The sequence below is a fragment of the Tympanuchus pallidicinctus genome, unplaced genomic scaffold (genome assembly GCF_026119805.1).
Source record: "Tympanuchus pallidicinctus isolate F22 unplaced genomic scaffold, pur_lepc_1.0 scaffold3, whole genome shotgun sequence".
In the NCBI taxonomy this organism is placed as follows: Eukaryota; Metazoa; Chordata; class Aves; order Galliformes; family Phasianidae; genus Tympanuchus; species Tympanuchus pallidicinctus.
The window spans coordinates 28,337,348-28,356,460 of record NW_026294747.1 but is presented as its reverse complement, the minus strand read 5'-3'; the positions used below and the strand labels follow the sequence as shown (position 1 = coordinate 28,356,460).

The 19,113-nt window shown below is 36.1% G+C and overlaps 1 protein-coding gene across 13 annotated transcripts in view; it reads left to right on the top strand.

The window, feature by feature from the left end:
• Window positions 1-19,113, top strand: part of GPHN (gephyrin) — a 261,257-nt gene that overhangs the window by 238,132 nt on the left and 4,012 nt on the right. For 7 of the 13 annotated variants that reach the window (XM_052695200.1, XM_052695198.1, XM_052695201.1 and 4 more), the window contains 3 exons: window positions 15,570-15,657; window positions 17,876-17,949; window positions 18,381-18,445. In XM_052695200.1, coding sequence (XP_052551160.1) covers window positions 15,570-15,657; window positions 17,876-17,949; window positions 18,381-18,445 — 227 coding nt within the window. Of the gene's footprint in view, window positions 1-5,162; window positions 5,235-15,569; window positions 15,658-17,875; window positions 17,950-18,380; window positions 18,446-19,113 lie in introns of all 13 variants that reach the window. The other 6 variants (XM_052695195.1, XM_052695192.1, XM_052695194.1 and 3 more) reach the window with 1 other exon arrangement.

Sequence of the window (19,113 nt, the reverse complement as noted above, 5' to 3'; positions counted from 1 at the left end):
ATACAGCACATCTGCAATCAAATGTAAAATCTGATTACACAAATAAATTTGATAACCAGTATAATGTTATTTCATTAGATAGTAAAGTTACAGAGACAGTGTTCTCTGTGTGGATATTTCAGTATATACCTTTCTGACTAACACGAGTGCCTTGATGGAGTACCACAGCGCTTGAAAAATGCAAGAGACTTACCAAAGAGGTCTTATGAAGGATACAATTTTGATTTTTTGGTTAGTATGTCTGTGGAAAAGATGAACAAGCCTTTAATGTCTGCTAAATGGTTTACAGAAGTTAAATCATAGATTATATATGTTTGCATGTGCTCATGTATATGTGCAGTTTATTTTGTACATATTAACATATGTAAATAGAGAGCGAAAAAGAGGAAGACTCTATGCCTGCTATATGTACAGAACAGATGTGGTAAAAACACTAGGAAATTATGAACTTCCCCAGAAGGAAAAATTAAAACTTGTAATACTTTCTTCGAAATCCTCACTGTTATGTATTTCCCCCTTTCTCATATTTCATTGTTGGGGCTTATATTTTTAGCACTTTTTTCTACTTCTTTTTCCTTATACATTTTACACCGAGTATATTTTTACGTCTTACAGGGAGCAGCTCCATACACCATAAGCATTGAAGCCAATAGGAAGCATAGTTGAGTATCATTATTGCCATAACAGGTCAATTTTCTAACAAGGTTGGAAATTCTGTCAGTCATATATAAGAAGCTAGTACTTAAGCATGAGAATTGTTTTGCAAAGATAAAATTAGAGGTAAGTATTCCTGTGTGTCATTTCAGCATATGAATCACTCAAAAATATTTATTTAAGAAAACAGCACATCCAGCTGAGGTGTGAACACAGTGACAGCTGCTTCAAAGCTCAAGACTGTGATACATGTGAACACATTCCAGCAGGGAATGTGAAAGGATGGAGAAGCACAGTACCTCTGCAGGTGGCTGCATAATAGTTATGTTCAACTTTAAAATGTCTTTGCATCTTAATTGTACGTTGTTATGTTTCAAACAGGCCACTCAAGTCACATTTCCGTATTTTGTATTTTCAACTGAAACCAGTATGTGTTAACTGCTAACCATTTTAACAGTTTCTGAGATTGTCATTGTTTCCATTCTCATAAATTTTATATTGGATGCAGTATTTAAAATTATAATCTGCAGTTAAAATCGTAAATGCAACCAGTAGAAGAAAAGAACAAACCTGGAAAATAGGTTTATAAGTAACATAGCAAAAGCTATGTTATATAGGTGAAGCTGTCCTAAATGCCATTTTCTCTGTCTGTGGTCTTAACACATGAAAACCAAACTGTCTGAAGAACGCACATCTCTGAGGTTGAAATGGAAGATATTCCCACAAAACTACTCAAAGTCAAAGAAGGGAGAACCCTTCTGATGTTGTTTTAGCTGCTGTACCTGTGTCTTTGTCTGAATAACTTGCTAAAAATTACAGATCAGCTGACCAGTTAAAACTGACACTCCAGTGTACTCTTGTCTGTTGTCTCATGTAGAAAGACCAGGTTAAAAAAGGCTTCTAATTTCTTTTTCCTTTGCTTATAGTTTCTGAAATTATTTGGTTCTGTGGAAACTATTGATAAAACAAGTGTTCATCTCAGTTCTGAGCTGTAGAGCTCTATTAACCCAATGATCAGGATATTTTTGTGTCTGCCTTTCATTTCTGGTCTTCTTTGTGACCACTGTTTATTTAAAACAGTGATGTTTAGCCATATTAAAACCTGCTATAGAGTATGTCTAAAGTTTAGAAAGCCATCTTCCATTTGGACAGATTTCTATCAATGAGAGATTCATTTTATTCAATTGGCTGAAGAATTTTGATGACATTTGTAATGAATTCAGTTTCCTCATATGTTTTTACCTTTGAGTTCATTTTTCCCTTCTCTGCATTCTTTTCTCTGTTTTTGAATTTGCTTATCATCTTTTCTCAGAGACATATTAATAACATTAGCTGCTTCCAGCCACATTTTCATTTATGGGCTTGTGATTGCACAATAGAGATAGGAAGAATATCTTCTTCATTCAGAAGAGAAATGTAGGAAATTCACTTTATCTGCTCTGTTGCTTTAGAAACTGATCAGAACAATTATAAAATCAGCAGTGTTTTTTCTTTATCACACAATATAAAATTTGCATATGGGAGCTCATCTGCATTAGATGTTATTTTTTTCTCATTTATATACCTCTCTTTTGTGATACATTGGTTGACACAGAGCTCCTAAGAGGCAGGTAAACTCCTTAAAAATCACCTTTCTTGTTCTGATATTACTATACGATATTCCAAAATACAATCTTTGAAAGAGTGTCTTCATGTTCAGGAGGATAACTAAGACCCGACTCGTTCAAGAATATAGTCTACTTGAGTCTGTTTGAATTTTGTATCTGTCATCCATAACGAGGTTTAAGTCTTTTCTAGTTGTGTAGGTTGCATGTAACTACCAGCATTATAATTCAGATGGAACATCTGGAGTCGGGGGAGAAGAGAGGGAAACTGCTCTAAAATTTTGCATGCAAGATTGACTTGACATATATCATTATATGAGTTAGAATATGAGTTATAGGCAGTATTAATTCAGACACAGTATCCTAGCTTCTTCTCTGCACCGGTTTAATGTCCTTCTTGGGTACAGTCAAGTACACTTTGAATTGAAATACAAATGTGTTATAATTCTTAATTTGATTTAACAAAGGACCGTTGTAGAAAAGGAAATGATTCAAGTATTGTAATTTTTTTTTTTTGCTGAATTGGCTCGAGTTCTAGATCTGTTCAAATGATGGCATCATGAAGTGTGGGCATAGCCTGATGAATCTAGGGATGCCTACTAGTGGTTTGAAGGTAGTTCAGAAAGCAAGGTCCACTCTTTCATCTGTCAAAAGAATATTCTGTTTTTCAAGCATAAACATTTAATATCTGTCACAATCAGTAATAATCAGTAGGGCAAACTTCAGATACTTTGTCATATGTAACAAGTAGTCTCATCTAATTCACGTATTGGAATCTGGAAGCACAAAGAAGCATCTGAGCCAAGCCATAAGTGAAAAAAAGAACTTCATGAAGTGGGCATTGTGAACCCAGGGAATCATCTTTACTAGTAGGAAACTTCATTGTGTGACGCAAAGTAAAATTTATTCTGTAGAGGTGACTAGTGCTAGGCTAATGCAGAACTGTGTGTCATTCTTGTAATTGTCCACAATGGAGTCCAGGGCTTCTTTCTGAATTAGCTTTTCTAGAGTGATAAGACAATATTAGAGCATGACACTGGACAACAAATAGATAAAGAGGACAAAACACAGTGAAAGTCCTCCCATATTTGCAATTGAAAGAACTTGGAACTGTATTTATTGGAGAAAAATAAAACCAGTTGTAATTCACTGTATCACTTGGGCACATCTATAGAGTCAGGTGAGCTTCTTGTAGAAGATCTTTGTGACTGCTTAAGTATTATTTAGATTTCACAGCTTGCCAGAAAAATTTCTTTATGTTTGAAACTGCTTTCCATATGATGATTAAAGCAAAAGCTGGGATTGCCTATGAAAGTCTTTTGTATCACTTCCTGAGATACAGTGACCATATACCAAGAATGAAAGACTGACTTTGTTCTCTGACAATGAATAGACGAAGAAATGCTGAACTGAAGCCATTTCAGAAAATGGCTATCTTAAGAAATCTGACAGAAAGAGACTGACAACTAAACTTACAACCTGAATGCTTTTAATATTTTTCCATAACTGCCAAACAACTTTAGTAAGCATCTGATCCGAGAGACCCTTTCTGTAATGACCTATGAGGAGAAACCAGGCATGGACTTACAAAGGTGAAAAAGAAGATTTCAGACTCCACATTAATAATGTCAGTCTGTATCCTTAACAGTGTAACACAGTACAGTCATATTGGCCCAGTCTTGTGTTCACATCCGTCCATCATGCAGGATCTTTGTGTGCACAGATGTTACTTTTGAAATGATAAACTGCAGCTTCTATGTGCAAGATCAGCTGAGCCTGAGACAGGATCTGGGGGAAGTTTTTAAGGCTCCGATCTGCTGAAAATAAAGGGCTCAGGGATTGCACAATGACTGTTCATCACTGAATCCATTTCAACCTTGAACATTTTATTTTCATTTTTTAATACATACATAAATCGTCATGTCAATTTTATTATTTTACATTTTACATGCAATTGTCTAATATTTCGAGACAATTAGAGAAATATCAAAGTCCTTTACTGCCTAGAGAATATAAAAGTACTTGTCTTTATCAAAAGAGTATAGAACATGTATTTCAGGTACCTAAAAATGATTTCTTCCCAGTGAAATTGACTTGGAAGAGGTATATATAAAAGGAAATGATGGCTTCATGAGAATAGGAATTCATAGCAAAACATTGTTTTAAATGTAGTCCTAACTATATTTTTTAAAAGTCCTGTAACTTTTTCAATTTGGGATATTTTTTTCTAATCTTGCCTCATGGAGTAGAATGGAGCTTCTCATTAACGAAGTGGCATCCCTACTGACCATGAAAATATAAAAATAGGATAAATAGAGCCCTTTCTCCTTTGTAGTCTAGAAAGTGACATTTAATATGCCCTGAGACCATTTTCCAGAATAGGAAGCCAGAAAGCTCTCTGCATTATAATTTAATATACCACAAAGTGCTATAGATTTCTATTTGCACCAAATTTTCTTTATCCTGTTTTCCATTTTAAGCAGGTACAAGTAAAACATTTTAACAGGGCCCTTCTTCCGTTTTCTGTGATCCTCCTTCCTAAATGTCAGGCTCTTTAATGCTTCATTTTGTTTTGCCTCAAAGTCAAGAGTAGAGAAGTTTCTCCATAGCTTCTGCAAGGAAAGATGAACTATAGCGTTGGCATACCCAGTAGACTCTAGCCTTTCCATAACTTCAGTCTTCATCCATGTGAGGAGCCTGTCCCAACTATCATAGAACTGTGTTCCCTTATAACCCTTTCACTGTGTTGGCTGGCCTCACGGGGATGAAGTATTTCCCATGATTATTTTGAGTATTCAGAGCTACCCAGGCGACATAGCTGGGCAGAGAGCATTACTTTCACCCCAGGAGCCTCTCTCCTTCCCAGGCTCTTTATTATACCCCTTCTGCTTCCTTTACCCTCAGGAAGCCAGATGTTTTTAAAGAAGAAGGGACACAGAGCTTCCAGAACACTGCGGAGACAGGCCTACCAGATTGGTGAGCACCGTTTTTAAAACACTTGGGACGTGGAGGCACATGCATGTTCACAGGCAGACTCGACAAGGTGTCTTGTCAGTGCAGAGCTTTGAGCACAGATTTTACCAATGGTTGCCCATAGAGGAGCAACTGATATTTCATTCCGTCCGTTAAATATTTATGCACCAGTGCATCCGTGGCTCCACAGTGCTGATGGAATTACATTTCTGTTAATAGCAAGAATGTTTATATTACTCATCAGTAGTAGGAGACACCTTTATCCTTCAAAACAGAGCAAATTAGGAATAAAACCACTTACAGCTATAGTGAAGTACAAGTACTACTCTAGAGAAGTCACTGTTATGATTCTTCATTACTTATTTTTCTGCATGCTTATTTTTCCATTACCATGCTGATCATCTCCAGAGCAGGCTAACTGGAATGTCTGAGAAATTTCTAAAGAGTCCGCTATGAAGTTATATACTAGGTCTTATTAAGACTTAATAATACCTATTAATTTACGGAATTTTATCTCCTATCAAAGGTAAGCCAAAGGGAGAGTAAACCATCTGTAATTTTCTCCATGAACAAAAATTTAAAAATAGTTTCTATTGTGTGATTCATGTAGGAATTAAAAATGGGACGAAAAATAATGAAAAGCCTATTGAAGGCTAATAACTGAAAATTTCAGTCATGTGAGGATTCTCACTGAGGTTAATTATCCTGTTTTTTTTAATCAGAAAACGTTGCAGGATTAAATTGTATCTCTGTTAACATTTGCTTTGCATACTGTAAAAATAAGTTTATGTTTATTACTGAATCAATCTGTCATAGCCTTAGCCTTCAAAAGACTCATTCTTGTTTAGCAATTGGTTGGTTATGCTGAAAACATATTGTCATAGATCTAGATCTTCCTCGTTAAATTGACTATAGAGAACAGCTCACTAGCATCTTGTGCTGTATTCTGCATGTCCCAAAAACTTAACTGCAATTAGCTGACAAGCACCTGTAGCTTTAAAATATTTTAATTTAATGTGTAGAACACGTCTGCCCTTATCAGAAGTGGCTCGGAAGCTGGAATTTAACAGTACCTGGTAAACTAGAAATTCCTTATACAATTCTGATCACGTATCATTTCTGACAGCCTATCTAGAGGGCAAAAATACTAAATGAGTCTTTGCGTTCTTCTAAGCTGTGCTAGGCCAAAAAAAAAAAAAAAAAAAAAGAGGCTATTAAAAAAAAAAAAAGGCCCTGCTACTTGTAGCAGGAGCCAATGAAAAAAATGTTCCTGTTTCTGAAGCAGGCAAAAACACTGTGGTCCATTCTCTGGCATGAAAAACATCTTTGTGCTTGAAAGAATATAGCTAAGTACTACAGATAGAAATGAAGTTGTAGTTTCTTCTGTTAACAGCTGTCAAAAAAAAAAACAGTTCAATTGGAACAAGATAAGTCTTTCTTCTGTTCCTTCTTTCCACTTAGATTTAATAAGCTATATTTTACTCATCTTTTAGAATTTGTATGTTTCAGTGTACAAAAATAACTGTTGTACTTCATATGACATTTCTTTAAAAGCAACTATTTAAGACATAGCTGATTACAAGGAAAACTTTTAGAAGGCTCTTTGGTGTTGTCCCTGACCTGTGGGTTCCGGGCCAGTTTTCTCCTAAAGAGACATTTTTCCACATGACTAAGTTTTGATTCTGTAAAAGGCAGTGCTTTTCACAGAAAACCTTTGTTTTGAGGCACTGCCTTTGGGGACTGCTTTTCTACCTGTAGAAATAGAGTCATGCCTACTGTAGTTCAAGGGCAATTACTCTAATTTACAGTGAGGATTAATTTAGCTCTTACACTCTTACTTAAAATTGAAGCTAAATCAAAATGGTAATAAGGTAAGGAATTCCATTATAACTATGCCACGACACCATGTATCAGATATGTCTGGAAAAGCAAATTCACATACTTTGTGACTGCTCTGAGAAAGAAATAACTGCTAAAATGTATTCAGAGTCACCAGTGAATATCTACAATCATACCTACTGATCAGCAATGCTTTTGGCATTGATTATTGTATTGTGCAGTGTAATCTCCAGACACGTTATTTCAGCCTGACTAAATTGCTGAATATTTTCCACTCCAAAAGTAAAAACTTGTCAGTGAATCCATATAGACTAAGAAAGAAGATAAAATAGAAGTTACTATCTTTAGTATTGAAATCCCATTCAACTTCCCAGAAAATCTAGTGAATTTCTGGTAAGTATTGGAATTGAATCTCTAAGGTTCATTATCCTCAGCTAATAAAATAGCCAGGAATAACTTACTAATTAATGGAAACCAGCAGTTCACAGATTCTTTCTTAACACACTCCTCTGGACTTAGAGTGAATACTGGTACTACTATGAACACCTAAGCATCATGTTTTTGTCTTCAGACACTGGGGAAATAAGTGTCCAGAACCAGTTGCCCTAAAAAAAAACGGAATCCTTTAACATTTCAATTTACACCAAGACAGCATTCTACCAGCAGCAGCACCAAAGTGCTCACTGGCTAGTACAGTGGCATGGCACCTAAAGACCAGCAGCTACTGTCAAAAATGTGTTCCTTTTCTTTCAGTCTTAATGAAAAATATCACTGTAGTTCACGAGTGTTTGCAGTTGAATATACACAAGCAGTGGAAATATGTGATGCAGATCCAGCCGTCAATGATGTAATGCTTTCATGTAGGAATGTGCTTCACAGTGCATAAGCACCTGGCTTCTACAGTATGGGGCCTTTTCCTGTTACATCCCCCACTTCTTTTTCTAACATTCCCACTCTTTTGTCATTCTGTCTTTGCATATGACGGGGACCCTTCTGAAACAGTCCATGAAAGCAGTGGAGTAAAGTACATGTAATCCAGATACATTAAGGCATTTGACAGATCTTATGGTAACTTCAATAAAATAGTTGAGCACTTCTAATGGAAGTCTTTTTGAGTTCATAAATGTAAAGATGAAAAAGATAATTCTGAGAAATTGTATTCTTATTTACAGCAGCATCAATTAGAGAAACAGTTAAATGTAAAAAAAGGTTCTTCTGTGGTGCTGTCAGATAAGAAAACTTTCATAGTCATGTTAAACAAGCCGAGCACTATGGTAATAATTCCAGCTTTCCTAACAAGTTGGCTTATATTCTTAGGAAGAACACTTTTCATCTGCCCAAAGTGTTCCAGAGAAATACCACAGAAGGGAGAATGAAGACATGTTATGAGAATATGATGGAATACATAGAAAATTTTGAAACAAATACAGTTCAAGAAGAGTTCCCATATGTTCTAACATACATCATCAAACTTGGATCAGCTTCTACTTTGGACAGCCGTACCAGTCAAAACACAGAATTCCTGTTACATTCAAAATATACTCTACAGAAGTTGGTTTTAGCTGGCTACACCTAATATGCCATCTATTCACTGTCTGCATCCTGCAAATTACTGGTATATAAAATATTCTCAGCCATGAGGTGAGAAGTGGGTAACAGATTTTGTCTTTATGCCCAGCTGCATCCATCTGTTCATTTTGAAATCTGTCGCCTCAAGTGAATGAGCACAAGAAGAAAAACGAGTTAATCGTAAAGGATCAAATCTGTATCTCGTTTCCTCAAACAGAAGTGACATTGAGCTTGATGAGATCTCCGAGTACAATAAGTACTCTTGGCTTTTTTTCATTTGTTAAATTCTTTCTTTTGGAGGTGTTTCTTTGTGGTTTTTTTTCCTGATATAAAGGTAGAAACTTTATTGAGATTTTTGCACACAAAAAGAATTTCTAAAAGTTCTTATATCATTGTTAAATAATTTTGAGATATCACTCTTCTGAGAGATCTGTTTAACAGAAGAGAGATGCAAAACTTAACATAAGCCACTATTTCACATGGACATGATCAGAGCATGCTAAACTCTGGTACCTGCAGATGGCACATGGACTTTTGAAGTTTGTGGTCAGCTGCTGTAGAGGAGCAGTTAATCTACTTTCATCTTCAGCATGATTGGCATAGAGCCACTGCTAGCACTTCTGCTTTTCACTTTGTGTGCATAAATCTCTAGGTCCTCTGCATCTCTGAGGAGTCATGTTTAAAGAGGTGATTATTTCATCACATTGCTGAAATGTACACGATGCTTTCAAATGAAGTAAAACAGTAGGAAAGAAAAAAAAAAAAAGCTCTGCCTTAGTAATCACAATAAAACACTTCTGCATGCATCATGGTTCATTATGGTGCATGCATCTTTTTGCATGTCCACTCAACATATTTATAAAGCACCGTGTTTTAATGTTGCATGCATCAGTTTAGCAAGTAGACTTTTCCAAAAGGTCTGGATTTATAAAAGCCTGGACTTGTGTACAGAAGAGTATGACTATCAAAAGTGTTTCTATTAATCATCCGACCACAATAGCTGTATATAGCAAAGTACTGAAAATGACTGTCAGATAATGAGGCTGTTTTGAATGAATGAGATTACTGTGGTGAGAACTTGGTGGAAATGGTCCTGGAAATCAGCAATGAACTACAGATTCTCCACCATCACAGTGGCTTGCTAAGTTAGTCCTAACTAAATGCCCTGATTCAGTTTTGCAGGGTTCATACATTTGCAGCAGAATGGTAGGTGACACAGCTCACAATTTCTTGTTAATTTGTTTTCTAAATTAAATGATAAAACTGAACAGTTTAATTGCACTTAGCTTAAACTACTGGTGTTAAGGGTTGTATCAAAGAAATGGTCGACAGATTTATAATTAATAACATAAAGTGCAACAACGGGATCAACAAATGAATTAACAGCATAGATTTTATTTGAAAGAGAAAATTATACTGTAATTTGGGATACTTCAGAATGGCACTTAAAACAGAATTCTTTGGTCCTGACTGTAGTGTAGTTATTTTCTGATAGAAAGGAAGAAAATCTTGTATGTGGTTTATGACTTCTTTAATGAGGCTTGTATCATTGTCTAGTTCAAGCTCTTAAGCTCTCGTGTATCTTTTCAATTCAGTGACTTGGTTACAGCTCAGTAACCGAGTGCTGCATAACAATTTTCCACAAACTAGCTTTGATAATCAGAATTTGTCATGAACATAGGAGGTGCTCCTATTCTGGTACACCACTAGGCTTCAAAAGCTCACTTCAAATTAATGAAACCAAGTGGCACTCTAATGTCATGTATATGTTTACCAGATTCTACACATGCTGCTGCCACTGTAACAGTTATCCTCCAACTAATTTCCAGATTGTACTATTCATCTGTTATATAAAAGTGAGTAAAGAGGGCAGGAAAATAGGAGTGGTAAAATAGAAAGTCTGTTTATCAACTGACACAATTAGTGGAGAGTATTAAATACATTTAATAGTACATTAAGATATATTTAATAGTACATGAGCTTTTTATGTAAATCTTTATGTCTGCAGCTTCAAAAATGTGTGTATGAAGGCTGCTCTGAAAGTAATGCCTCCTATTTTATGGTGTTGGCTCACTATGTCAGAGGCAGATGGTGGTGGTATGGCAGTAGAGGTTGAAATCTCCCACCAATATTCCATTACATTTTGTTGCTGTGAAACAGATGGTAGCAGAGGGGCAGTCTGACCAAATAGTGACTGACATGGAAGTGTGGATGAGGCAAAGGTGTTGCAATGAATTCCTCCATCTGGAAAAAAATGGCACCCATTGACATTCATTGAAGCATGCTGAACATTCATGGAGACCAAACAGTAGATCTAAGCACAGTTAGACAAGCTGCATTCTGGATGGCAATGCAGATTTTTATGAGAGCAGCATGCAGGTTCTTGTTTATTGCTGGCAAACATGCATAGGTAATGGTGGTCACTGTTGAAAAGTAGTATTTTGTAGCTGAGAATTTGCTGTATCAAGTAGTGTTATTGTGCTCTTTGTATCACTGTAGTTAGGAGGCGTTAATTTCAGAACAACCTACAAATAGTACTCATATACTTGTGCAGACACAATCTGCTCTAGATGGAGATTTCTTCCTTTTTTGAGAGACAGTTTGGGTTTGTACTTACTTACCTATATGAATAGATTCATAAACTGCAGGTCACCTTATAGAACAATTTTCTTAGTTGCATTTACAGAAGATGCTGGGATGTAATCTGAAGCACACAGAGTATAGTTTCTTTAATCAATTCCATCATGTTAGAGAAGCGCACGCTCTTCTCTTGCACAATGTCACTCCGACTTTGAAAATCACCAAATGAAACAGAAGAATTTTGCCATCTGGAAATGAGACTTCCCATCAAACCTCCTTTACACTGATTAAGGCATTCACTGTTATATTTGAGCACCTGTTTCAGTCCTGTCCACGGGGGGAAAAAATAATAATACAAGAATAGCACTTTCAAAAGACATTTTTAAGGATTTATTGTAGTAAATTAGACCATTAGTCTAGCTAGTCCAGTATCCTGGCCCTAGTAATGGCCAGGGTTTCAGAAGAAAGCTTCTGCATAGTGAGTGTTGCTTCTCAGCTTTGTGGTGATTTGTCACAAGCCCATTAGAACAATCTTGTCATGTTATGCTCAGATACCAAAATTATTTTTTCTGTTCTTCCAGAAGTTAATAGTCTTCCGTTTATTCCATTTCCATGTCAATATGGAGAGCTGCTCATTTTTTATGCAACAAATGAACTGAGAAGTCATATCTTTTTATCTGACTATCAGGTATTTGTTAGTGTGCAATTTGAATGATAATTCCCTCCATTAACTCCACTAATACAAGGAAAATGTTTGCTACTGTGTTGACTGAAGACTACTCCACTCAAGAGCGTGCCTTGTATTATTAACTGCAGAGGAAGTAAAAATACCAGCCTCAAGTAGGATATAAAGGATATAAAGAAACAAGAAAATTGTGCCAAATACAGAAAAAGAGAGATGCTTCTTGCAGAGACAAGAGAGGAAATTCTCTGTATGTATTTTTGGGGGAAAAAACAACAACAAAAACTAGCATAATCATTCATTTCTTATCTTTCATTTGGAAGAATCCATTTGAATTTGCAACAAACTAAAGAGAATAGACAGTGCTATAGGTTGGAAGTAGCAGTAGATTTTAGAAATGTTTTTCACATTTCACATGTGGTAAAGAAAGAGATCTACTATACAGGACATTCTACTGGAAATGCAATAAATAAATAAATAAATAAATAAAATTAAGTCCAGTAATCTTCAGTTTTATATGGCATGTAACTAAGAAAAACCCTATGATTAACTACTCCAGTGGTATGCTACTTTCATAAACAAAACCTTCATCTGATTTGAGATTGGGCTTATACTGTTTTAGTTTCTTCCTTTGGTAAGTAATTTTATATTTTATAAATTTATAATTCAGTACATATTCAGTATATATGGAGCCCTTCCATTCTATTTAACAGCAGTTAAATACAGACTTGTTTGCTTTATACTGTTCCTTTTGCTGTTCTCAAACCACAACCAGAAGCAAGTACGCTTCATACTTCAGAATTAGGATCTCCTCAAAAAAGTGGTCTTTGCTTCCTATGAATAACCTTTAAATAATTAAGCAAGATCAAATGAAACAGCCTGAAGCAAACTCCAGGTAAGATTCTCACATGCATCACAATGTAGTGAGGAAACTAAACTTAAAACAGTCTTAACCTAAGACTAATGCCATGAGCATCTGGCTGTCATTGTGTTTAAGGAAGGCCTATATCCACCTGTATAAAGAATGTGTGTTCCTTGGAGCGTACCAGCCTGCCCCATCATTGTCAAGGATTAAGGAAGACTTGGATTATTGATAGACCTTTCCTATTACAAACTCTGTAGTAATCTTAAGCAACATCTTACCATATGCTGAGTACTTCCTAGACCATCAGTATGAAACAATTAGTTCAGAAGAGGACACCAACAGTAGCCAACAAGAGACTTGTCTTTTTCTTATTGCCCTTGATAACTAGTGAAGATTTGTGCTGGTTTTGGATGAAATGATCCTGAAATTTCAGTAAGGGCAACTGAGAAAATGTTTCTGCTTCATAAAGAACAAAGAAGATGGCTTTGTTTTTGTATGCTTCATGTTTCCCCCAAAGAAAATGGAGTTCAGCCATTACTTTAAAGGCTAGTTAGAGCATCCAAGATATGCAGAAACCTAAAACAGCTTTCCATTTAACACATTATACAAATCCTGGAGTCATGCCACGATCTGTATAGTCACTCCTTCCTTTAAAAAATGGCAGTATTTCATTATAGCTGACTGATTACAGACAACACTATAGCACTAGTAATTTGCCTTTCCTTCTACTGTAGCTTGTTGCCTACCTCTTAGAAAGAGATATACCTAAGGAGTGGATACATACATACATAGCTTGCTCCAAAAGTAATGTCTCCTATTTATTTTCATGGAAACTTCAACAGGTACAAAGAGAACAATAGTGCTATTTGATAGAGCAGATTCTAAGCTACAAAACACTCTTGTTCAACACAGTCTCTACCATTAGCTGTGCATTTTCAGCAGTGATGAACAAAAGCCTGCATGCTCCATACCTCAAAATCTGCACCAGCAGAGGTGACCCACTGTCACTGCCACCAGCTCTGCCCACCACCTCACTGTGCTCACATCTACTGTTTGGGCTCCACAGATGTTCAGCATGCATCAGTGAATGTCAGTGGGTGCCATTTTTTTCCAAATAGAGGAATTCACCTCCTCTATTTGGACCTTTGATTCATACACACTTCCATGTTAGACACCATTTAGTCAGATTGTCCCTCTGCTGCCATCTGTCTCACAGCAATAAAATGCAATAGAGTATTGGTGGGAAGTTTCAACCCTACTGCTACATTACTGACACCTGATATTGTAGGCTGATGTCATAAAACAGGAGCAATTATTTTCAGAGCTTCCCTACTACATAGAAAAGCTGTGCAGCATAATCACATGTGATGCCAATCAGAAGGCTGCATAACTTATTGGAAATGGTGGAGAACAGGTTCTGAAGTCTTTCTGCCTGTAAGATGATAAAGGTGGAAAAAGCTTATGAGTTCTCTGGTGAATAGGTGAGTGTGCAGGTTTGCATGCACTTGAGTTATTTACTCAGTGAGAGAGTTATTCTTGTATCACATAAAATGTTGTGCATGCAGCACCAAGATATGCAAAGTACTGTATAACTGTTTCCTGTTTCCAATTCAGTCTCCGAAAGAACTGTGGTGATTCTATTTTGTATTGACATATAGCAGAAGTTAACCAAGTATAGCATACATGCCATTTGCAGCCTGAAAAGTCTTGATAACACATAAGTGTAATTTGTAATGTGATAACTGAGACAACGTACTCCAGATTAATTCCTTTGTACAGTCATTTGTATTACAGCCAGTTAAGTGAACAGCATTCACATAAGGAATAGCCTCTCATAAAAACTGTTTTCAGGATCTGTGCTATTTGATGCTTTTGAAGGAACATGACATGCAGTCCTAGCAATAGGTTAGCTTCTGATCAGTTTACAAATGTTAAATGTAAAGTACACATTTAATGTCTTGTTGGTGTCCCTCAGCCTTCTTGTATAGTTTGTGCTACAGAGTTTCTCCCCACATGCCTTTAAGCTCCCTGTTAGCACAGCACTCTTATCAGATAGGTAATGGTAACTTGAAAACTACAGTTTCAGTTTAGATTTTAAAAAAAGGGTTTTAAGACACTGAAAGTGTTGCACTTAGTTTCTATCCTTCATCTTCGCAATTATACTCTTATTATGAAGAAACATGACAGCTCCCTGCTTACTGTTTCTCATGAAGAACACATACTTGAACAAGGCAGGTGATGGTTTGTCAAGATGAAGTAGATGCACAATTGCCTTTACTGCAGAGCCCTCAAGTGGAGGAGATAAACAAAGGATTTACTCCCAATTTGCACTGATGGAGGTTTGAAGTAGAGCCTTACCCTCATTTTTACATTAAATAAGTTAGGTAGTACTGCAGCCTGCTTGGTGGCCAGTAATTTTCATAGTCAGGTCCCTCTGCATAGATCTGTCAGTTGACCTAAATCATAATTTGTATTGCTACCAGCTGTGTAAATGGCATGCTTTCATAGATTTGTATTGGCGTTCTTCAATCCCAACCTATGCTATCCCTCCATTCATTATACAAAGCTCTTAGGTAGAAAGAGGGCAACCTTTGTGGTGTCTGCTTAATACAGCTGTGCTTCATGAGTTGAATAGAGCAGTGTGGAGTCTTCAGAAGGATAAGATCTCAGTATTATTTTAGTTGTGTTTCCTTTTTAACGTGGGTGTGTGTATATACACCTATATCTGTGCACAGAGATGCTTACACACTGTAACTCATAGTAGCTGTGTGCCACTAATCTGCTTACCTCTTCTTTTCTGTAGCCCAGATGATTTACTGAATGCACTGAATGAAGGTATCAGCCGTGCTGATGTGATCATTACATCAGGAGGGGTGTCTATGGGAGAAAAGGTATGCTAAATTTAAGTATGACTTACTATAATATTTATAAGAATTTCAAACCAGAGTCTGTCATCAGAGCTTCTGCTTTTGTATTAAAGTTTTCTAAAAAGGGGCCATTTTCTTTTTTTTTTCTTTTTTTCTTTCTTTCTTTCTCTTTTTCTTCCTTCCTTTCTTCCTTCCTTTCTTCCTTTCCTACTTTCTTTTCTTCTTTCTTTTCTTCTTTCTTTTCTTCTTTCTTTCCTTCTTTTTTTTGTGGGGAGGGGGGGAGGGGCGGGGAGAGAACATCTATGTGTGAATAATTAAGAAAATAGCCTTGAATACTATCTTCATTTAATTTGTTCTTATTACCGTACTATAGTATGCATAGAACAAAAGGGAAGATTCTTGTTCTTGATGTAAGTGATTTGCATTTTTTTAAGTAAGGAATTATTTATATAGTTATGATGACAAAGGCAATAGGTTAATAGCACATGAAGACAAGAGACTTCTTTCTACTCTTAGTGCAGGTAAAATGTAGGTAGAATAAAGCTACTTTGCAAGTACTTTGAAAAGCAGCTAAGTATATAAATAGTTCTTTCTTATTCAGTATATCTGTTTCCTATTTGTGCCAGAGCTGTATCTGTTACAAAAATAGTTTTGTCACATTTTACTCCTGATAGTCCTACAGAGGCAATACATATGAGACACAGTGAGCTGATATATTTGCCTTTTGAATCATTAACAGAATTGTTGATTGAGTTCCTGTTGGTAATCCCTGTGCCAAAACCATCAAAGAAAATAGGGATACACAGATGCTGGTGGGGCGTAGATGAACCTGCAGGACATTTATTAATCATGACTTATGCGAAGGAAAACTCAGATTACTTTTTGATCCCAGACTGAATCTGTGAGTTTGGCAGGTAAAAGAAACATCTCTCCTTTTATAAATTACAGATACTAAAGTCAGCCATTAGGAGATGACAAACATGAGTGCTGTTTTTGTCACTTTTCTGAGTAGAAATCATATTGTTGGATACATCATGGAAATGATTAACAAATTAAACCAGTGCCAATTACTTTCAATTCCATTATTCCTCTCAGTATTCCTAGAAAAATGTCAAAGGCCAAGTGCTGGTCTTTAAATTGGGAGTGTGGTGACCTAGTACAGACATGGGAACTCCAGAAAGAAACTACGCTGGTGAATGGTCTCACAGGCATTTACGCATTCTGGCTAACTTCTCCCTCGCCTGAATTTTAGGCAACTGCATAAAGTCAATGGGCCCTACATTCCTCTGACAGTTCTTCCTCTGATACTGAGCATTCAAGACTTTTAATGAAATAACTGTGAGCATCCGAAAACTAAATAGCAAATGAAAATGTGGTTAATGCAATCAGTAACTGAGAATTACGCCTGGCTGAAAAAAAAAGTTGCTGCTTTCCAAGTATTTGAACCAAAAAAAAAAAAAAAAACGAGAGAGAAAATGGGAATTTCAGATTTTCTGCTTCCAAAGTCTGTCTTAACAGGTGATTGTTATGTCCTGTGTCTTAAGTCTCACTAAACACAACAGATAGTGCACTGAATCTTTGAGCATAGCAATTTTCGATGAAGACTAAATATGTAATTCCAGTTTTCTTAACTGGATCAATAGTATTTATGTAAAACTGTTTTTGAACTACTGTAAAAGCTATCCACAGTTTTTCCTTTCTAAGAAACTTAGGATAGTTAAACCTATTATGCCACATCCCCAAGAAATTACAGTAATTACAGTATCCTGGAAAATTATGATTTCTACAGTGCAGTCTTGAATTCAGAAGTACTAGGAGATCTCTTACTCTGCCACTGGACAGCTTCTGTGGTAAAAAGTTAAATAACCTGATCATTTTAAGGCTGAACTTTGAATCATAAAGGCTTTTTTTTTTTTTTTTTTCCATCTTTGATAGACAGAATGTTTTAGTAGCCTCTTGGTCGGGTCCTTAAAGATTCTATTGCTGCAGCTGACTTTTAAGTAGATATATTACTATGTCCTTGTAGAGTCAGGTTTGGCACCAGAAATGAGTCTGTTCTTCACGTCTTATTTTTGAAAATACTTTATTTCAAATATTGGAAATTCCCAATTGGACTGTAGCACTTTCAGGATATAGCAAGTCTTTCATCTTCACTAGAGATCAGTTAATTGCTTTGAACACTTAGATGATGTAAGCCACTTTGATGTTACTTAATTGATTTTCTTTTTTATAATTTAAACAGGACTATCTTAAACAGGTGCTGGATATTGATCTTCATGCACAGATTCACTTTGGCAGAGTTTTTATGAAACCAGGGTAAGAAATCTTTTTAATGAGGTAGCTTGGATGGAGATTATATTCAGGAGCAGTACTGCCTGTGTATCTGAATTTGTTCATCTGTGGACTATTTGCTCTGAAATATTGTCCCATTGTTAATCCTGCTATAAACACTAGAGTAAGGGGAATGGAAGTCACTAATGTTACCAAAAAAAAGAAAAAAATGAGAGCCTTATATAAAAAACAAATACAGCTCTGTAACAGCTTAATTTTGGTATAACTTATTGGTTGATTTGGCTTCTGACAGTAAGATAGAATTTGATTTTTTTTGCATATTAATTCATCTACTCTTGGATATTTTCTCAACAGAAGCAAAATGACCATTTGTTTTATTTTCTAAATATTTTAAATAATAATGTAATACGTTCAGTCAAATTCCAATGCAGATCATAAATTTTCCTTTTCCATAGCCTGCCAACAACTTTTGCAACTCTGGATATTGATGGTGTAAGAAAAATAATCTTTGCACTCCCAGGTAAGATGTTTTGTGGATTACTTTTGTTGCTGTGCACAGATGACAAGATCTGAAACAGAATAGTGATGTTTCACAACACCCTTGTCTGGTGTTCTTACTCTTGTCCTCGGAATGTGCTGGTTGGGTTACAAGCCTTATGATTTTTTCCATCCAACAATTTCCTTGGCTTTTGTTAACATGCTATGCAGGGGTGATTTTTCCCACAGCTCCCTCCACGTTACAGATGAAGATTCTTTGAATGTCAGCACATCCACTCTAAAGTATTGAAAGTGGAGATGAGATCTAGTAGAGAGTGCCTAGGAATATGTCACAGAATGGAAGTTGTTAGTCATGTTCACACTTTGGAACATGAGAGGGCAGCAGTGCTTCACCTCCTGCATGCTGGAGGAAATCAGTGAGTTCAGAATAAATATTTATTTGGGAATCCACCTACAAATCTCTGTCCTCCTTAATTTTATTCTTTTGCTTTGGCTTTGCATTGATTTCTGACAACGAGGAATCCTTTTCTTGGTTAGCTAGTGATGTTCAGATGTCTCTACTGTTTTTTTATCTCATGTTTCTCTCTCCTGCTTCAATGTGTGTTCACCAGGTCAGAGATAATGGAACATCTCTCTCTTTCATATTATTTACATTAGAACTGCCTTTTAGAGAAGACTAGATGTGTAAGA